Raw genomic sequence first — 19,670 nt, forward strand, 5'->3', positions numbered from 1 at the left:
TTGATGCCCTTTGCTCAGCCAGTTTGCTGGTGGCTGTCTGGGAGATGAGAGGAAGGAGCTGAGGGACAAAGAGAAGGAAACAGAAGGAGAAAAGGACACAGCAGGGGGCTCTCACACCTTTTACCAGTGCAGTTACAAGGTGGGAGCCCTTAGTTTTAGCTTGGACAGATCAAAGGAGAGAGGTGTTGCCAAGAGCACGACGGTAGCAGCAATAGCTGGTTACTGTTATGTCTTGTTCATGCATGGATCCAAGTGTGGTGCACAGGTGTTCAGGGCCCCTTTTGTTTCTCCTCAGTATCACTTGCTTTTATTAAATATGATGAGCTTTTTCACGTCTCATTAACTGCTGCATGTTTCTATCTCATTTTCTTTCAGTCACAGGGATCTAAAGCCAGAGAACCTCTTGCTAGATGAAAAGAACAACATCAGGATAGCAGACTTTGGCATGGCTTCCCTTCAGGTTGGCGATAGTTTGTTGGAAACCAGCTGTGGGTGAGTAGAATCACAAATGTAATGTCTGTATGTGCTGAATGATGTTAGATACCAGATGTCCCGAGGGAGTAATTAAAAGGTCATAGTGGAGGTGGAAATGCTGCTATGGAAGAGGAAAACGGGGAGAAGTCAGAGAGACTAAGTGGAGTGAGTGGAGGCTCTCAGCTAGGTGCAGCGTTGTCAAAGTGCCCATAATCGTGCTGTGCTGATATCTTCAGGAGACACTTTCAGTGTCTATCACCGACTGTGGTATCTGGCGATGAGCGTGGCCAGGGCCATGGCCACACATTACTGCTCCCGTCTTCTAATATTTCACACTGGGTTTATGATCTAATAGTCACAACCGCACCAGGCACATCAATCCCGTGACATTAATGAATTTGCTTGCAGGAAGAGTCACTTTTAAAGTGGGACTGCACTCGAAAAAGGACCGAGGTCTCTTTTATTGTGGGAGTGATTTTCTTCAACCCTAAGGTGTTGTGGTCATTGTGCAGGGTCATATTTATCAATAAAAGGCAACACACTTTATGATGACTTTTAAGCACTGGGTTCATAAACTCAGTGACACCCTGGATTAACAGAAATACCTCACTGCTGCACTGTAGTCCTCTAAAGAAAAAATTTCACTCTTCCATTAAATTCAAAAAGATTTGAATATTTAAGCACAACCCAATATGATAGAAGTGCATTGTTATTTTTATTCTCTTTATTACTAGCTGGGCCCACGTCCTCATTTAAGTTTGACAGCGTTTTAGTAGGTAAAGGTGAATGGCTTTGACGTGAATTGAGCTGCGGTTTGGCGAAGGCCTCGAATGGGACTGGCGATGGCTCCCGGGCCTGGCAGATCCCCATGTACTAAACAGAAGTGAAGAAGTTGAAGAATGGAGAAGAAGGACGGAGGGAGGGTGGGGCATGTAAACGCGAATGATCAGCTTGCAGAACTGGGGGAACCTATATAGATGACAGCTGGAATTATTATGAAAAAGGGAATCTGTTCACATTATCTTGGGAATTATTTTCCCAAGATAATGAAGTCTTATTGTCTAGTGATGGAGTAAAATAACATAGTAGGTATAGTTCACCTATTAAAACATATATAGAACACAAGCAGGCACTCGATAGGGAAGTAATGATGAGTCCACGTTTTGATGTCAGAGCTGGCTCGAAGTCTTGCACACACTTGTGACAGACATCCATAATACTCTAGAAATGGTTCCACAATTTTGCTCAAACTGAGTGGTCTAAGTTGTTATCTTGCTCGTAAAATGAATGTCTTGGGAAACTATTTCCTCTGCATTTGCACATGACACTGTGCACGGCTGGATATATGCTCTGTGACAGCTGTCCCCAGCTCAGATTGATTCTGTCCAGATTAAGCCTCCAAATCAGCTGAAACTGAAGTTCCACACACTTTACACACGCAATGCAGCGACACACATGCGCACACAGCACAGCACAGGCTTAGTTCATCCCTCACCTCTAAGTCCCTATGTCCTCTGCTTGTTTGGGTGCCTCTCTGTCTCTGACTCCCTCCCTTTATATAACACACGCGCGCGTTCGTTGTGCGTGTGCATGCAAACACATGCATCCGGTTGAAACTGTTGCATAATTTTTTTTTTCAGCAGTCGCACAATGCCTAAGCTCTCATGACTCATCGGTAGAGATCAGGCCAACTCAAAGCAGTGCGCATAGCAATCTGCAAGTCAGATGTGTCCACCGTTTAGTCATTGTTCAGCTTTGACGACCACATTAAAGTTTTCTATTTTCCTAGAAAGCCTATATGCAGCAGCTCTTACTCAGCAGTATCTTTTGACCAACTTGATCTATATTTGATTGCATTCTGCTGCCACTCACTCAGAGCAAGCCTTAATTTGATAGAGGTGGAATGAATATTCTTTGCCCTCTTAAATGTATAAAGTACTAAAAGTACCCTGTTGGAAGCATGAACACAGAGCTGTCCATGAAACAAATGCATGCACGCAGTTTGGTTGGGGCCCACATCTGTTCACGATGTTTTGTTTTTACAGATTAACACTTGATTGCGCTCCTAATAACATAAGTCGTCATCAACTCGTTTGACATTGCGTGCCCTGCATCTGTCTCTCCTCCACTCTGTCTCCACCAGGGTTTTAATAGTTTTGCAATTTTCATTAGTTTTTATTTTTATTTAGTTTTGACTTCAGATTTTCAATTTTATATCAGTTTTAATTAGTTTTTACCAATTGTTTGCTAGTTTAGTTTAGTTTTTATTTTTTTGAAAATCCTTAGTTTCAGTTTAGTTTTAGTTGTGTTTGCAATAATTAAGTGTAACAAAATCCCAGTTTCATCATATCAGTCATTCTCTTCTGCTTATCCTTGGGTATGTTGCTATTCCAGCTACCATACTGCACCCTGGACAGGTCGCCTGTCTGTCGCAGGGCTAACACGCAGAGACAGACAACTCACATTCCCACCTATGGGTTCTTTAAATAAATAAATAAAGGCAGATGAACAACCATTGATACCAGGCAACTATAAAATGTATATCTTGGCCCCAATGAAACTATTAACTCTCGCAGCACCGGGTGTTCGTAATTTTGGTTCAAGTGAATTGATAAACTTTTTGAAGGTAATTGACTCACACAGTTGTGTAGATATCCCCGTCCTGTTGTCTCGGGATGCATCACGCTGCCTTGCCTGGGGTTAGCTTCTGTTTTCTGCGTATGAGGGTTGAGTGTGCTCCCTTACCTTCTCAAGGTAAGCTAGGTTAGCCTTCTTGTGTGAGCTTTTCAAGTGCACTTTAAGGTTTGTGGGATTTTTTTCCCTTTAGAAATGTCCCTCATAATTTGTCTCTTTCCACTACAAGACACTTGCTTTATCCAAAACACAGTCATATTCAAAGTAATCCCAAATTGGACTCTGGCGCTTTCTTCCGACTTTTCCTGACACGATTCTGCGCGTGGACGGAGCAGCGACACAGACGACTCGACTAACGTGCTGCCACCTGCTGGCATAATGAGACACAGCAAGAAAAAAATCTGGAAACTAAACTTCATTTTCACCCTTGACTCTTGTATGACACGCACACATCAATGAAAACGAAACACATTTTTGCTATAAATTCAGTTAATTTTAGTTAGTTTTGTGAACACTCATTCCAGTTTTAGTTATTTTCCTTTTTTTGTTTTTATTTTTATTTCCGTTAACGAAAATGTTTTTTCACTTCTAGTTTTCGTTATTTCGTTAGTTTTCGTTAACGATAATAACCTTGGTCTCCACATCTGTGAGGAGGGAATATATTGGAGAGAAGAGTGAAGATAAAAGCAACCCCTTACATTAAATTGTTTCCCTGACACAAACACAGAACCTACCACCTTCAGGAAATGAGAAGACAATTGAGAGAAATACTGTTTTCTTTCCAATCAATAAATGTAGCCACTTCCCATCTGCATATTAATTTCAAAGTTTGCACATGTTGTCCATGTTTGTGTGTGGATATGTATTGACATGCTTTTGTATTGTGTATGCATATGGCTTCCCATGTGTGTTGGAGTTGCAAATGATGGCTTGCAAATTAAATTAGTTTTACATTATTACTAATGATAATAATTTGATACAGTAACGAGAAAACAAGCAAATAGCATCTTGATTGGCAATCACTTTGAGCATTGTCATTTACAGAGAGATCAGGTGTCTATCTGAACAACCCTACGGCACCAAAAACACGAGCCTTACAGTCTTAATTAGATCTTGTCTGTTTGCATGTACGTCTCCTAGCAGAATGTTGGCACCATTAACGTTTTCGCGTCTTCGTGCCGTTTCCTAATACGTGTGTACGTGTGTTGTTATTGATTATTCATGCCCCTCTGACTGTCCCGTCTCTAAGTGTAGATATGACACTTTTTAATTAAACACATTTATCTGGCCCCTTCTCATCATGCAGCAGTCTGACACAAATGTATTCCATTTGCTGTGGGTAATGGAGCTGAGTGAAGATGAAACTTGCCCCAGGTAGAGTAGTGGGAGCCTCGGAGCACATACATAAATACGTGCAGACATGCAGATGTATAGCAGATGCATTGGCGAGCATATTCAAATATGGATTCTGGGATGCAAATACAACCTCTTCCTCTGTCTGTACAAACCCAGCTGGGAGTTCATCACTGCTTACTGTTTATTTACTATAATTCCATGGCACAGATTGATGAAAGGAAATTATCTTATATGCAATGAGGAAGTGCACGGATTTAGTCCAAAAAGATGAATTTTCATGAAGATCAGCTTTATGTCTCAGATCTTCTTTCAATGCTTCTGTGGTAATTCACATCTCTTAAGATCACGATACATCCCTTCATACATATGTGTCCAGTATACTGTGTATTATAGAGGTCCAGAAATCCCTCTATAGACAGTTACGACTGATGAGCTCTATACATGAGATAAAGCCAACTTTTTATGTATCAATTTTGTGCTATTTGTTGCCCTCTGAAAATAGAAGACAGTCCTTTCCTGCCTGTTGATTTTATTTATGTGATGCTAGCGGTGTTAGTTTGAGAAAGACAGAGAAAAGACTGATGTAATGCCAAACCCACGTTGAACTGTTTTTCTAAAAACTAAATTTTTCTGGTCAGTGGGAAGTGGCTCTCACGGTTTTCTATTTATCTTTAGTGTCCCACCATATAACCTGAACCTGGTGTGAGCAGCATGGACGTTTCTGCAATATCACCCATACTTGATCCGCAATCAAATGTGAAAGGAACTTTGCAGCATTGACCCCCGTTAACTGGCTTGTTCACTGAAGCGTACTCGGATGGATTTTATCGTGTCGTTGAATGGTTGTTAACTTAATGAAACACTGTATACCTGGTGTAGTTAGTAAGTAATTCGCTGGCAGCAAATTACTTACTAAATAGAGCTGTGATAGTGGGAAACTGCAGCTGAACTAGGTTAGCCTTTCAAAAGTCAGATATCAGTTATCATAATAGCAGAAGGGGCTTTCTAAACATAAAATAATGAGTGGACTGAGTGTTTCAAAGTGAGCACTACAAAGCTCATCCTAGACCCGGTGTTCCTAAGGCATACCAAAAGTGGCCGCACCTTTAGAGGATGAATACATTAAACGTTTTTGTTAGATAAAAGAGTAATACTTTTATTTTAAAACTTTTTGATCAAAAAATCCTAATAACATGAAGCATTTTACTGACTTACCTCTTTTTTTTAAAGCCTTCTTTATAAAAGAAGTACATGGATCCTTTTTTGTAGCAACCCCAGTGGAACTGCGCTTTAAAGTACTGATGCATTGGCTTCAGTTTTTTGACGTATTGGCTACTTCCACCTCTTATATGTGGGTCAGTTCATCTGAGCCCATCTGAATTCATGAAATGTAACACAAAAGAAACCGTACAGAAAACAAACAAACAAACTCCCACCTCACTCTCACAAATTTGCCTGAAAAAATGCTAAAATTTCACGTTTCTGTTGGTTTGGTTTTTTTTTTATTTAAGTGTCCCAATGGATGAAGGTTAGGTATGTTTTTACACATGAAGTTCCATATTTTTTTTCTGTGTCAATATCTGCTACTATGGCTCTGTGAATATAGGCTGTCAAGAGTGTGGCATAGACTGGTGGATGCTTGAAGAAAGAAAATATTATTGCATTGCATTCCCAGTCTTTGACAGTAGATTTGAAGTCCCGTCAAAACCAAAACTGTAGGGGAACGTGTGGCATTTGATGAACTGACAAGGAATGACCTAAATAGGACAAAGCTATAGGTTTTGCATGTCTTGTGGCCATCATGAAGTAAAATGAGTGCAGAGCTGATGGTTTTTTTCTTTGAAGAAAAGTCATCAAGTACTTATTTGCACAGGCACTTGGAGATCCCGAGTTGGCACGGTAGCCGTGTTTGATTTTGGCCAGTATTTTGACAGTCGGAATAAGCTGGGCTGTCAGAGCTGGTATTCTTGAGTGCACAAGAAAACAGCCAATCTAAAGGCTGTTTACAAGCTACGTAGTCCCTCAGTCGACCCAAATGCTATGCCATTAAACAGAGTGATTTGTTTTGAGGAGCAAAGAAATTAAGTTTTTTTTTTTTTATCTGATTAATTGATTTCCAGAGAATCCCTTAAAAATATAGGAATGTCAAACAGTGAGAAGAATTAATATAGAGAGTAACAAGTCACCCATATGCTGCACTCATCCATAGACCTGGGCTTATGGAGGGGTCTTTGCAAGGTAGCTCCATAAATCTTCATATGATATTGATATGTCAATCTAGTCATTGGCTTTACTGTCAGTCTATCCAGGGGCTGTAAAGATTAGTGGGTCTGTTCACCGTCTGCTGTGAGAGGATGCCCTTGACTGAGCAAGGCAGAGGACATCCAAACACTCTCAGGACCCCTACACTCCTAAAACACATCTTGATCTACGTTCGCCGGAGACTTTTACTGTCTGCATAAATTGTTGTCTTCATATTTTCAGACAGTGACTTATGCTTGTTTGTTTTCTCTGTTGTGAACTTTTATTTACTCTGCAGCACAACTGAAAAAAAAGTCCTTAGATAACCTGAACCTTCTGTATCTGTTTGCTCCTTTTCCAACAGATCTCCACACTACGCATGTCCAGAGGTCATCAGGGTAAGTGACTACTCGCAGAATCACAATATTCATTCCTCCTGTGCTAACTTATTTTTAGTCATCCTCCGTCTTGTTTCAGTTGGCCTTAACGTTCAGTCTAAACTTGTCTAACACAATGTTTTGCCCTTAGGGAGAGAAGTATGACGGGAGGAAAGCAGACGTCTGGAGCTGCGGGGTCATTCTTTTTGCTCTGTTGGTGGTGAGTGTCAGCTTGTTCTTCAGTAAACTGATGTTAATATTATACTGACACCCAGTTTAACATCTCTAGAGGCATATTGCGTAATACAATTTTGCCATGAAGTGTTGCTTTTGTGTCATATCCAGCAGTAAGTCTAGCCTTTGCATCGTGGTGAATAAATAAAGAACGGAAGTGAAGCTTGAGAAATAAAAAGAGAGCGCTAGCCTAAACTCACCACTAGGGATGGGTATCGTTTAGGTTTTATCCGATACCAGTGCCAAACCGGTACTTTTGAAACAGTACCGGTGCTCAAACCGGTGCTTAAAGAATGGAGAACACAAAATTGGTCCAAAAACCTCTCATGTTTAGCTGTTTTTTTGTAAAAAGATAACAATGTTAGCCTTTTCTGCAGCTATGGAGCATATATGGTATCACTCTTGGCTGGAAGCAGTGCTTAATCAATGGAAAAAACACAAACTTTGTCCAAAAACCTCTCATGTTTAACTGTTTTCCACTTTTTCTTTGGTCATTTTAGCCTTTTTTGCCAGGGTGAAGGGAGTATCTGCCATCAAACAAGAAGACAGCCGCATGTAACTACGACGGTGTTTGCTAGTTCACCTTACATGCATTAATTTAATAACGTGGTTAGCCTACTCAACGTAAATTACACACGAACAACATTAAGCTACTCACGCAGAGAAGAACGGCTGCTGCTGCCATCATCATCATCATCATTTCTGCTACACTAGTCCAATAACAGGCACCACACCTGCAGTAGATGCGCTCGGTGTGAGGTCTCGCAGCAAGCTATCAAATACGGTGCATTTCTTGGCTAAAAAAAACCCGCTATGCGTCGCCAGGTGTTTCATCGGATTCGAGGTGTTACCTCATTTGACAGTATCACAGTATCAGCTTAAAGCACTTGTTGCAGGCTGCTGAGTTTGCATCTTTTGCTGTGAAGTACAGCCAGACTTTTGACCGCTTCGCCTTGGGCATTTTTAATGTCTAGCTCTGCTCTAAAAGAACGTACGTACCTGGACCCGCCTACTATCCTCGGAAACGTAAAATGATTGGCTAGAATCTAAAGTGTGTCACAGCTCAGGAAAAAAAAAGCACCGAAATAAAGCACCGAAATGTGCGCTGCTTTTCGGTCTGGTTACTACCGTTTATGTCAGAACCGGTGCCATCATGGCACCGGACACCGGTACCCATCCCTACTCACCACGGAGCCTCTGACATAAACTCAGGTGTTAAGGAGTTAAATTCAAATTCTGTCGTTTAAATGAAAGAAAAAAAAAAAAAACTCTAAATGTTGCAGAAACACCCTCTAGCTGATATAGTTGTGCTACAGAAGATCAGAGAAAAGAAGCATCTTTTTATTCATTATCCTGTACCCACAGACGACGCTGTATCCATAATCAGGTCTATTCTCTAGCTGCATTATGTCTGTGGTTCCCCAGCCATGCAGCCCCGAAGCTTTGTTTCATCAACAGCTGTACTGTAGTTCCTACACACTCCAGCTCATGAATAATTCATACAGCCAAACTGAAAGACAAGAGCCTAAAATAAATACCAATGCTGACAGGGCAGCTTTTGGCCACAGGCCCTGTGTATCTGTCTGTTTTTGCCGCTCTCTCCCTCCACTCTGTCTGTTTTATATGTGTGTGTGCACTTGTTTTAAGGATAGTATACTTAGTACTGTTGTGTTGCATAAAACTGATGTTGCTTACCATTATCTCCATCATGACCACGCTCTTCTCGCTCCAAACAAAACTTTTTTTTTCCGCCTCTGCTGCTCGACTGCAGAAAAAAATGCTGTCTCTCTTCAGTTTCGTCCCGCTGACTAGCCGCGAGATAACCATTTGTCTGATTGTGGGAGACACGCATACTCCGCAGGAGTTAGGCTGCACTCAGATCATCCGTTACACAAGTCTACCTTCCTTTTTCCTGCCTCTTTATTTCTCAGCAGCTCTTTCTGTATTTTCCTCGCCCTTTCCATCTTTCTCCACCCCTCCATCTTCTCTTGTGATCGAGGTTGCCATTCATCAAATTGCTACATCTGTGAGGTGTCAGCACCCTCTGATAAATGACTCTTATGAAAGAATTCTAAATGAATGAGGTAAATGAGAAATCTGGGTAATTATTAGCGAAGCCCTGTTTTCAGCTCACTGCTGTTTATTATTTATTTAGCGTTGCTGTTTAGGGCAAAACGCTCCAACTGGAGAGTTGAATGAGTTGCGAAAGCAAGCTGAATTTTTAAGTCGTGCAGGATTAAGATTCGAAATGTGTTTTTGTTTCTTCTAGCGAGTCTTGTTAGTCATTAATAATCTTTTTTTTTCTTTTGTGACTTCAGTCAGTTAAAATCATTTTCTCTGTCATAATGCTGCTGTTGTATTAACCGCAAATTCTTTCTTCTCTACTTAGTTCCCTGCTCCTACTTGTCACGTCTGCCAACTATCATTTCAGTCTCGTTTCTTTTCTCTTCTCTCTGCCTTTATGTTTCTTCAGGGCGCCCTACCGTTTGATGATGACAACTTAAGGAATCTTTTGGAGAAGGTGAAGCTGGGTGTGTTTCACATGCCACACTTCATCCCTCCAGATTGTCAGAACCTTCTCCGTGGCATGATTGAAGTGGATGCCTCCAAAAGATTAACGGTCAGTTCAGTAAAGAGACTCAGTGTTAACTCAGAATTGTGTGTGTTTGTGCATATCTTTTATGCACATAAAAGTACTCGGTACGCTTTGCGACCTTACCTCTTTATGCATAGGGAATAAAAGGGACATGAAATCTAATATGGTGCAGAGGTTTTAGAGGCATTTTAGAAGTTAAGATTGTTAGCATTGCAGCAAGCCCAGACAGAATCATAAAGAGCAATCTTCAATAAGAAGAGGGACTTCTGCAACAGATAACATGGCCTTGCAGAGTCCTCAGCATCAACATAATGTCCTATTATCACGTCAACATCACCGAGTCTGCCTAGGACTACATTAAAAGACAGATGCAAATGAGACAGCATATTTCCACTGAACAGCTTTTGAGAGTTCTCCAAGATGGGTGCAATAACCTGCCTCACAAATGGAGTGAAGAAGGTTCTACTTTTATCTAGTTTAATTTAGTATTCGTATAGTACCTAGAACTTAAACAGTACAGTCTATCAGCAAAAAATATTTCGTAGTTAATATTTACTACCAACAGTGTTTACTAATTACATTTTAGAAGCCACAAATTAATTTGATACGTAATTCAAGAAACTATTCCTGGAAAATATTTGGACAGATGTGGAGTAAGAGTAGGGATGGGTATCGTTTAGGTTTTATCCGATACCGGTGTCAAACCGGTACTTTTGAAACGGTGCCGGTGCTTAAACGGTGCTCAAACCGGTGCTTAAAGAATGGAGAACACAAAATTGGTCCAAAAACCTCTCATGTTCAGCTGTTTTTTTTGTGAAAAGATAACAATGTTAGCCTTTTCTGCATCTATAGGGCATATATGGTATCACTCTTGGCTGGAAGCAGCTTAAACAATGGAAAAAACAAACTTTGTCCAAAAACCTCTCATGTTTAACTGTTTTCCACTCTTTCTTTGGTCATTTTAGCCTTTTTGGCCAGGGTGAAGGGAGTATCTGCCATCAAACAAGAAGACAGCCGCATGTAGCTATGATGGTGTTTGCTAGTTCACCTTACATGCATTAATGTAATAACGTGGTTAGCCTACTCAACGTAAATTACACACGAACAACATTAAGTTACCGATGTTGCTAACTCCGGGTCCGATAACAGGCACCACACCTGCAGTAGATGTGCTCGATGTGAGGTCTCGCAGCAAGCTATCAAATACAGCGCATTTCTCGGCTTTTAAAAAAAAAAAACGCTATGCGTCACCAGGTGTTTCATCTGATTCGAGGTGTTACCTCCTTTGCACAGTATCACAGTATCAGCTTAAAGCACTTGTTGCAGGCTGCTGAGTTTGCATCTTTTGCTGTGAAGTACAGCCAGACTTTTGACTGCTTCGCCTTGGGCATTTTTAATCTGTAGCTCTGCTCTAAAAGAACGTACGTACCTGGACCCGCCTACTATCCTCGGAAACTAAAATGATTGGCTGGAATCCAAAGTGTATCATTCCATACCAGTTGGTGGCGGTAATGTACCTTTCAGTTGTTTGCCAACCGCCAATACAAATGTAAGGAAGAAGAAAGTGTATCACAGCTTTTATTTCGCAAAATAAATCACCGAAATGTGCGCTGCTTTTCGGTCTGGTTACTACCGTTTATGTCAGAACCGGTGCCATGATGGCACCGGATACCGGTACCCATCCCTAAGTAAGAGTAAGATCAGCTAACTTAAACTAAAATATATAGTATCAGTTTGGTGCTGTTGTTCTTTCTTGATACAAATGTTTGTTTGTATCATTCCCAGTTCTGTGTAAGTTCAAGTACATTGTGTGGATTCAGGAGAGGAGCGCTGCTCGTGTAGCGCACACTTCACGGTGACAATAACTGATCACCTTGGCAAGGTAACCGGATTAGCGAGCAAGAACAGAGATATAAAGGACGGAGTGTCGGGTTGAGAGAGATGGACAAAGGCGAATGTAAGAGACAGTGGAGCCCGTCTTTGTTATCCTGCATTTCGCATTCAGAACAGTGCACAAAGCTACACCCAGTCTGCAAGTTACTGTATTTGATCACATCCTCATTTTTACTGTATGCACGCAGCTTCTCCAGGTATCTCTGTGAATCAGTGCATCAAACAAAACTATTTTCATGCACTTGCCTGTAAGCAAATGTGATGACGCCACCCTTGGCGAATGTTGCTGCTCCATTTCTTTATGCCTTAAATCATCTCCAACCGTGTCAGAATGAGTAAGAGTAAAGTAACAGGAATGTGGCAGGAATAGCAGCAGAAAAAGTTTAGAAACCGACATGAAAAGAGATGTTCATATGCAGGATGCTCATTTGTATTGAAACAAGAAACAGAAAGATCAAACCTTTTTATTATGCACTATGCACACTATATTATTTATTTTTCTGGTCCCTCTGTCTGATGAGGACAGGTCACCCTGAGATTCCCTAGATATGTCCACCAGCCTCCAGCAATGTCCTAGTCAAAGGGTTACATGCAGACCATGCTGCTGGGAGAGAATATGCTACCTGTCTGCTCCTCTTTTGCATCAGGACTCCACACAGAGCTCAGGGGATGTGTTGTAACCTCGAGGAATGTCAAATATTCTCGTTAGATCGAGCATTCGTGGAGTTTATAGTGACCGCTAGTCAGACCTGAGCCAGGTACACTGAGGGGCAAAAATGACATCATAATGGAATATGACATTCACTTATGTGGGATTATTTCCATAATAATGTTTGCTGAATCAAATCAACGGGGTAATCAGACTCTAAATACAGGCTGTGTTTCAGTAGGTCTATTGTCACCTTCTGTTAATTAGGTTTGTAAGTAGACGCACACAAGTAAACACACAAAGTCAAGGCCTCCTCAGAGTTTGAGTGGGAGGGCACGTACCTGGGATTAAGGGGCTTAGGCCAATAAAAGCCTTTCTCTCCATTTCCTGTCTGTGCAGTCAGGGCCCCAGAGGCAACTAAGCCAACCACCTCAGCGCAATCATCTCATCTTCAGTATTCAAATGATAAAAGACACCGTGGAAAGATCTGCCTCCTCATGGTACCTGAGTAATAAAGAGGATTGACTAGATTACTATATTAAAGAGCAGTTCATCAAAGGCAGATAATACCTTCATGGGCATGGTGTCGATCAAATACCAAAGTTGCTAGATGGAAATAAAGACGGTGTTTTGTTTTTTGTAAGAGACACCAGAACCTTTTTAGAAGTGGACTGAAACACTTTGTTTTAATGATGACAATTGTTTTTAGGCCAATGTAATCTTTTAAAGACTTGCCAAAATTGGCAAGTGTTATCTCAGAATCTGAAATACTTACGGATCCTTCTGTTACTGCTCTCTCAGCAATTACAAAGACTGCAACGACTACAGTAAGAGTAAAGCTGAAGAAAATGGGGTTTAGCATCCATGTGGAGGAAAAGAACATCTCTTCTTCTTAAGCCTAATGTTCAGCTGCTTTTTAATATGAACAACTATGTTAAGAGATATATTCTAAAACACTTATTCAGCAGAGAATCAGAGAGGAGAAACACACAGATTTTCAGCTTCAAAACAGCTCGTTTGTTTTGTTTTGTTTGACAATAAAATTTAGATTTAGAACTTTTATATAGTTCTAGAAATTTAGAACTTTAGAATTGGAGAAGCTTCTTGGATAAGAGCTAAAACATCTTCAAGAAACTTCAAGAAAAAGTTCAGTCACTTTCTTTCTAAACTCCTTAGACTAACATGACCTAGATGACTGAGAACCTACACAGCCATATCTGATGTTAAGAGATATATTCTAAAACACTTCTTCAGTAGAGAATCAGAGAGGAGAAACACACAGATTTTCTTGCTAGCAAGGGCAGCCTCCTGAGCTCACACACCAAGAGTGAGGCTCCAAGATTTGCAAATGAGAGACTGCCCTGGTCTTTATTTATACTTCAGTGTGTGTGTGTGTGTGTCAGAGTGTGACCCCATAAATGACTTCCCTAAACTTGCTGGACCAGCAGTTCATCTAAACAAAAGCACTTAGACTGGAAACAGATATAACTACGTTAATCCTACCGTAAAACAATAAAACAAGGTACGACCTTTTCCCATGCTCCTAGGATGTGGGAGTGAACGCCAGAACACCCTGGAATGTTACAGACTTCCTAGGATGAGACATTCCTTCATTATGCCACCAACTATATACTTCTAAACACAAGTGATTACATGCAGTATTCTACCATATGCAAACTTATATCATTAAAAGATTATACTGACTCTACTAAGTACAATTTTCCATTGACAAGCTACTTAGCCAATCACATAACAGGAGAAATGGTCAAGAGAACCTGCTAAAGTAGGGGAAAAAAAGGCATCAGAATGGGAAGAAAGGTGATTTCACACACTGTTGAAATGCTGGGATAACCACTTGTTAAAACCACAACACGTCAGATCTTAGAGCAGATTTGTAACAGCAGCTGAAGAACAGACCAGGGACTGCTCCCGTCAGCTAAGAACAGAGAAACCAAGGCTACAATTAGCATTAGCTCACCAAAATTGGAAAATTGAATATTTTTATAATATATTAGTCTCCATTTCTGATGCAATATTTGGATGAAAAACATGAAAGCATAAATAGACCCCCTACTTTGTATCAACAGTTCAGGCAGTTGGCGCACTTCGGACTGTTTAGCACCAAGTGAGCATATCTAGCTAATCATCATCTCAAACTGGTTACTCGAACATGGCAACGAGTTCACCGTACACAAATGGCCTCCATAGTTTACAGATCTCAATCCAAGAGATCAACTTTGGAATTTAGTGGAACAGGAAACCCACATTAAGGATGTGCAGCAACATGAACCACAATCTCAGATGCAAGTTTCGGGCACCTTGCAGAATCTATCTCATGAATAGAACATTTCCATAGGTCACAGTACGAGCAGGACGTACATATTATAGGTTTTATAAATTATACGTAATTCTTTCTTTTTACATTCATCAGGTCCCCATCGCCCCAAAATAGCAAAGAGAAATTAAAAATGCACGCCATGAAAGAGTTTGGGTCTTAGGAGGTTAATTCAATGTTTGTTCATTGTGTAAAAGCTGTTCTTAACTGTATATTTAATTGAATAAAGTCTGTAAGTATTTAAGCAGTGACACAACCTTGGTAATTTTGTTGCTAAAAACATTCAGCTGGAATTCTTTGATTCATGGCCATAACACGACTGCTTATCATTAAATTATGCAATTAGTTTGGAGCCTGTGAAACTAGGAGGATTAAATCTTTTGTTAAATCCCTTGAATCACAGCTGAAAGCTTTAACTTCGAGCACATCTTTCAGTCACACACTTTCCAAATATCTTTATGTGTTTCTGTATATTATGACTTTGAAACAACAGAGTAAGTCTCGACTGTAAACACGGATTGTGGTCCTTCCTCCACTGAACAGCCATGTGACTGTTCTCTTTCTGCTTACAGACCTACAAACACAAGTAAGCTGAGAATTACATATGCAGCACCTTGATAAATATACACCTGGACGTGGACAGAACATTCTCAGCCAGTATTATACAGCATCTCTTCTGCCTGAAAGCAGCTGGAATCAGTAGTGACACATTTAGAAACTGATTGATGTGATTCTACGTTTCAAACCACATCACTTTCAACCCTGTGTGCGATACCAGACTCTTGCCTCCAGGCCTTCAATAAAAGTCGGACAGAGTAGGTCACCCACTACTCTCTATCTGACTGGCAGGGTGTCCTTGTCAATATCACGACCTCTGTGGTAGAGTCACCTATAGTCAGTAACCACAGTCTTCTCGGCTCTGTGATTGCACTAACATCTCAGGAAGGCATGCATCGGTGCCGAAGCACAGAGGTAAATTCTCTAGGGAAGTGGTAACATCAAGACATTGATGGAGACACTGACACGAGAACTATGCGTCTGAATAAGTGACAATAATTAGAGCTGTCATGTGTATCTCCTGTGGTTCCACAACAACAGCTTGAGCAAATTAAAAAGTCCCAGCAGTGACATTGATCCGCTTTCCTTCTGTGGGCAGTTGAAACACCGTGGAGTCATTCTAGCAGACATCTTCCTTTGTTGCTATTTTGCCCGCTGTTCCTCTTTTGCCCGCTGTTCCTCTCTTTCTGCTTTTCCTTTTTTGACAAAAGACTATGTTGACAGGGTTGGTGACAAAGTGGCCACTCTAGATGTGCAATGACAAGGGTAGTATTAAAAAAAAGGGAGCGTGTGAGTCAGTGAAATGGGAAGAGGATGAGAATAGGAGATTCCCTTCAGACCAGAGGGCTTGGCAGGGTCAGCTGCATGTGTGAGGGAGATAATATTCTCTGTGTTTAGCTCAGTTGTATCACCTTCCTCTTTTTGCCTTTGCTGAACCTTTCTCTCCTTTTCCTCAATATGTTTTTTTTCCATTGGCAGTATTAACATTTGAAGGTCTCATTTTTTACTTCCACACCTTCACCTGCCTGTATTGTCTGTTTTATTTCCTTGAAACTTCGTAAGCTCAATACCTACTGGCGTTGTAATGTACCAACAATTTTTATAGCTTCGTTGATCTTTTTATTCTCCTGTCAACAACATGATGCTATTTTCCAGTGAATTGCATTTTGTGAACTGATCTTCATTTTTTCTTTTCTCATTACTTCTCCAGTTAGAACAGATCCAGAAGCACACATGGTACATGTAAGTAGTCCTCTGTTCTTTTTTTCCTTTATGTTTACGCTCCTGTCCTCCCTTCAGCTATTCTGCAGGGTTCGTAAACCTGAAGGGAGCTGGCACATGAAAAATGACTTTGAGTTCCAGCTCTGTACACAAGAGTACATTTAAGCAGGGCACGACTCCACTCTCGAGGCTGTGGGGGTAAATTGGTAGTGCGTGAAAGAGGATGTGAGGCATATGGTCAGCTGAACAGAGAGCAGGGCAGCAGGAACCGAGATGATGAAGACTAGACTGAACCCAGCTAACCTCAGTGTACCCAGCGTTTGACACGTCGAAAGGGGTGTACCCACCTTTTTAGGCTAACAAATCTTCTGAGATAATTTATAGTACACTTGTAAATAAACGAGTTTATTAACTGGGGAAACAAATTAATAAATGCTAGAGATATGAATACACAAATAGAGTATGCATGAGGCTCTTCTACTAAAGGCTCCAGTTGGGTCTCTATCTTATAGCTTTCCATCCAGAGCACATTATTTAAAAAGGGGCCTAGTCGTTACCAGTTTGGCCATTATCGATCCGTAGATTTGCTATGATTTGACAACATTGGCTTTTCCTGGAACATCATTCAAACAACTGTCTCTGTTTCACTGTAGTTCCACAAATTTTGGGTTCTAGATGCCTTTTTTTGTGTGCGCTCAGTCTTTTTTGAAAATTACACTGTTTTTAAATTTACACTACTTGATTAAATATGTCTGAGAAGGTTCTCAGTCATCCAGGTCATCGTAGTCAAAGGAGCTTGCAAAGAAAAGCGTCTGGACTTCTTTAAGTTGCTTGAAGACGTTTCACCTCTCATCCGAGAAGCTTCTTCAGTTCTAAGGTCAAATGGTGGAGAGTCCCAGATATAAACCTAGTGGGAGTTTCCCCCCACAGAGGGACAAAAGGACCCCCTGATGATCCTCTAATCGCCTGAGCCAAGGTGTGAAACTGGGTGTGGGTCCCAATCAGCCAGAGTTTCGGGTGAGTTCATTGTGAAACCTGGCCCCACCTTATCATGCGAATTCCTGAGGTCAGATGGCCCAGGATGTGAGTGGGCGTTAAGGCGTCTGGGAAGGGATCTCAAAACTGGATTATAGATGGCAGAGAGTTGGTGTCGTAAACCACCTCCTCTGTTCAAAGATGGTCGCTCACAGTGGACATAGATGGCTTCTTTCACTCCTCTTTCAAACCATCTGTCCTCTCTGTCCAAAATGTGAACATTGGCATCCTCGAAAGAGTGACCTTTGACCTTAAGATGCAGATGGACTGCTGAGTCTTGTCCTGTGGAGGTGGCTCTTCTGTGTTGTGTTGTTCTGTCACAAGCGCATGGCACAACACAGAAGAGCCACCTCACCACACCCAGTTTCACACCTTGGCTCAGGCGATTAGAGGATCATCAGGATCATCTTTTGTCCCTCTGTGGGGGGACACTCCCACTAGGTTTATATCTGGGGGACTCCACCATTTGACCTTAGAACTGAAGAAGCTTCTCGGATGAGAGGTGAAACGTCTTCAAGTAACTTAAAGAAGTCCAGACGCTTTTCTTTGCAAGCTCCTTTGACTACTTGATTAAAGTGAAAAGTGATCAAGTGGAAGAATTTACTTAACCTCCTTGTCATCCACGATCTTAATTCGTGGATGACATCCTACTTATCTGTTTCCACGATTTAAAGTGTTTACGTCTTCAAATATGCTCGCCATTATCATGAGATTTATTTGTTTTTCTCACAACAGTGTTCTTATAATAGATTTGAATAATTTACAAGTGTTTTGTTAAGTATTAAAAACATTTACCAGTAGGTTTGAGGATTGCTTTTGGCAATGCAATACCAACGATGAATCATCAGAGGAGAGTCTGCATCTTGGAAGGGGCTGAGTTATGGTTTCTGTCTTGTACTGAAAGATCATGTAAACACAGGAAGACTGATATAAGAAACAAGAGGAGACAAGAGCTAGGCAAGAAGACTAATGTAGTATGAGTTTTGTCAGTGAGGAAGTTGCCATGCTATCTGTCTCTGCACGGCAGGCTGGCTTGTCAAGTGACTGGCTGAATGAATGAACGTATAAATGAATGAATGAGAGGTGACATTTGTCTGACAAATGTGGTCATTTCCCACAGGCAACTCATCTGTGATGTAAAAACATAATAAAATAAAATAAAAAAAACAACAAAAAGAAAAACTTTTGACACAAAATTGAATAAAGCCATCAACCCTGTATTTTTAGATGCTGATTGTTCCAACAATCTTTCAGCACACTTGCCTGGAGCTGTGATGATGAAGAACGCAGTGCCAGGCCAAACAGATAGTTTATTTAACTTTCTGAAACTAAGTGTCCCACAAAAACACTAAGTCCTATATAAGAAAGGCTGTAAAACTGATTGTTTATATAAACGGTTGCAGAAACATTCGTATAATTCAACCTCGGCAAACTACAGCCACAAAAAATTGCCATGAAGTAGAAACTGTGAAAAGCTGGCAAAGTCAAAAATCATCTTATTCTCTCTGATATTAAGCATTTTTCTTTTTTTTTTAATTTCTAAAGAACTTATTCCTGTTTACTGAACCAAAGGTTAGTGTCCTTAAGATCTTTATTGAATCAGTCACTCTTTTAGCAATAAATGAAACAATTTTCACCTAAATAAATACAATTTGCTGTTTTCTTATATTCAAACACTCACTCACTGAAACATATTCTAACTGTAATGACATTTGACTGTGATGCACCGTGTTCTTGTTCAAAGAATGAAAATTAGGCAAGACAGACAAAATGTGAAAGCCGGTGATCGTGCATGTAGCTCATGTATGGTTTCATGGCTGAATGCAGACCAGGGATGACTCTTATGTGCTTCTTATGTTCCAACTCATATTGTTGACATTATCCTTGATAAAAATGCACTGAAATGCAGAAAAACAGAATTGGAGACAATGCCAACTTCGATAGAATCAACAATTCCAACCTTTCCGCCACTGACCACGGCCCCAAACTCTGCCGAGTAAGCATACACAGTACCATTTCAGAAGGAATCTAAGGTCATGTCAGAGCCTGTGTGCTGGGTACAGACAG

General features: G+C 40.8%; 1 protein-coding gene across 6 annotated transcripts in view; it reads left to right on the forward strand.

The window, feature by feature from the left end:
* Nucleotides 1-19,670, forward strand: part of brsk2a (BR serine/threonine kinase 2a) — a 205,350-nt gene that overhangs the window by 161,456 nt on the left and 24,224 nt on the right. For all 6 annotated transcript variants that reach the window (XM_085164826.1, XM_085164825.1, XM_085164827.1 and 3 more), the window contains 5 exons: nt 376-492; nt 7,070-7,103; nt 7,234-7,302; nt 9,790-9,936; nt 16,558-16,589. In XM_085164826.1, the coding sequence (XP_085020952.1) occupies nt 376-492; nt 7,070-7,103; nt 7,234-7,302; nt 9,790-9,936; nt 16,558-16,589 (399 nt within the window). The remainder of the gene's footprint in view (nt 1-375; nt 493-7,069; nt 7,104-7,233; nt 7,303-9,789; nt 9,937-16,557; nt 16,590-19,670) is intronic.

This window comes from Neolamprologus multifasciatus, chromosome 7 (assembly GCF_963576455.1).
Source record: "Neolamprologus multifasciatus chromosome 7, fNeoMul1.2, whole genome shotgun sequence".
Classification (NCBI taxonomy): Eukaryota; Metazoa; Chordata; class Actinopteri; order Cichliformes; family Cichlidae; genus Neolamprologus; species Neolamprologus multifasciatus.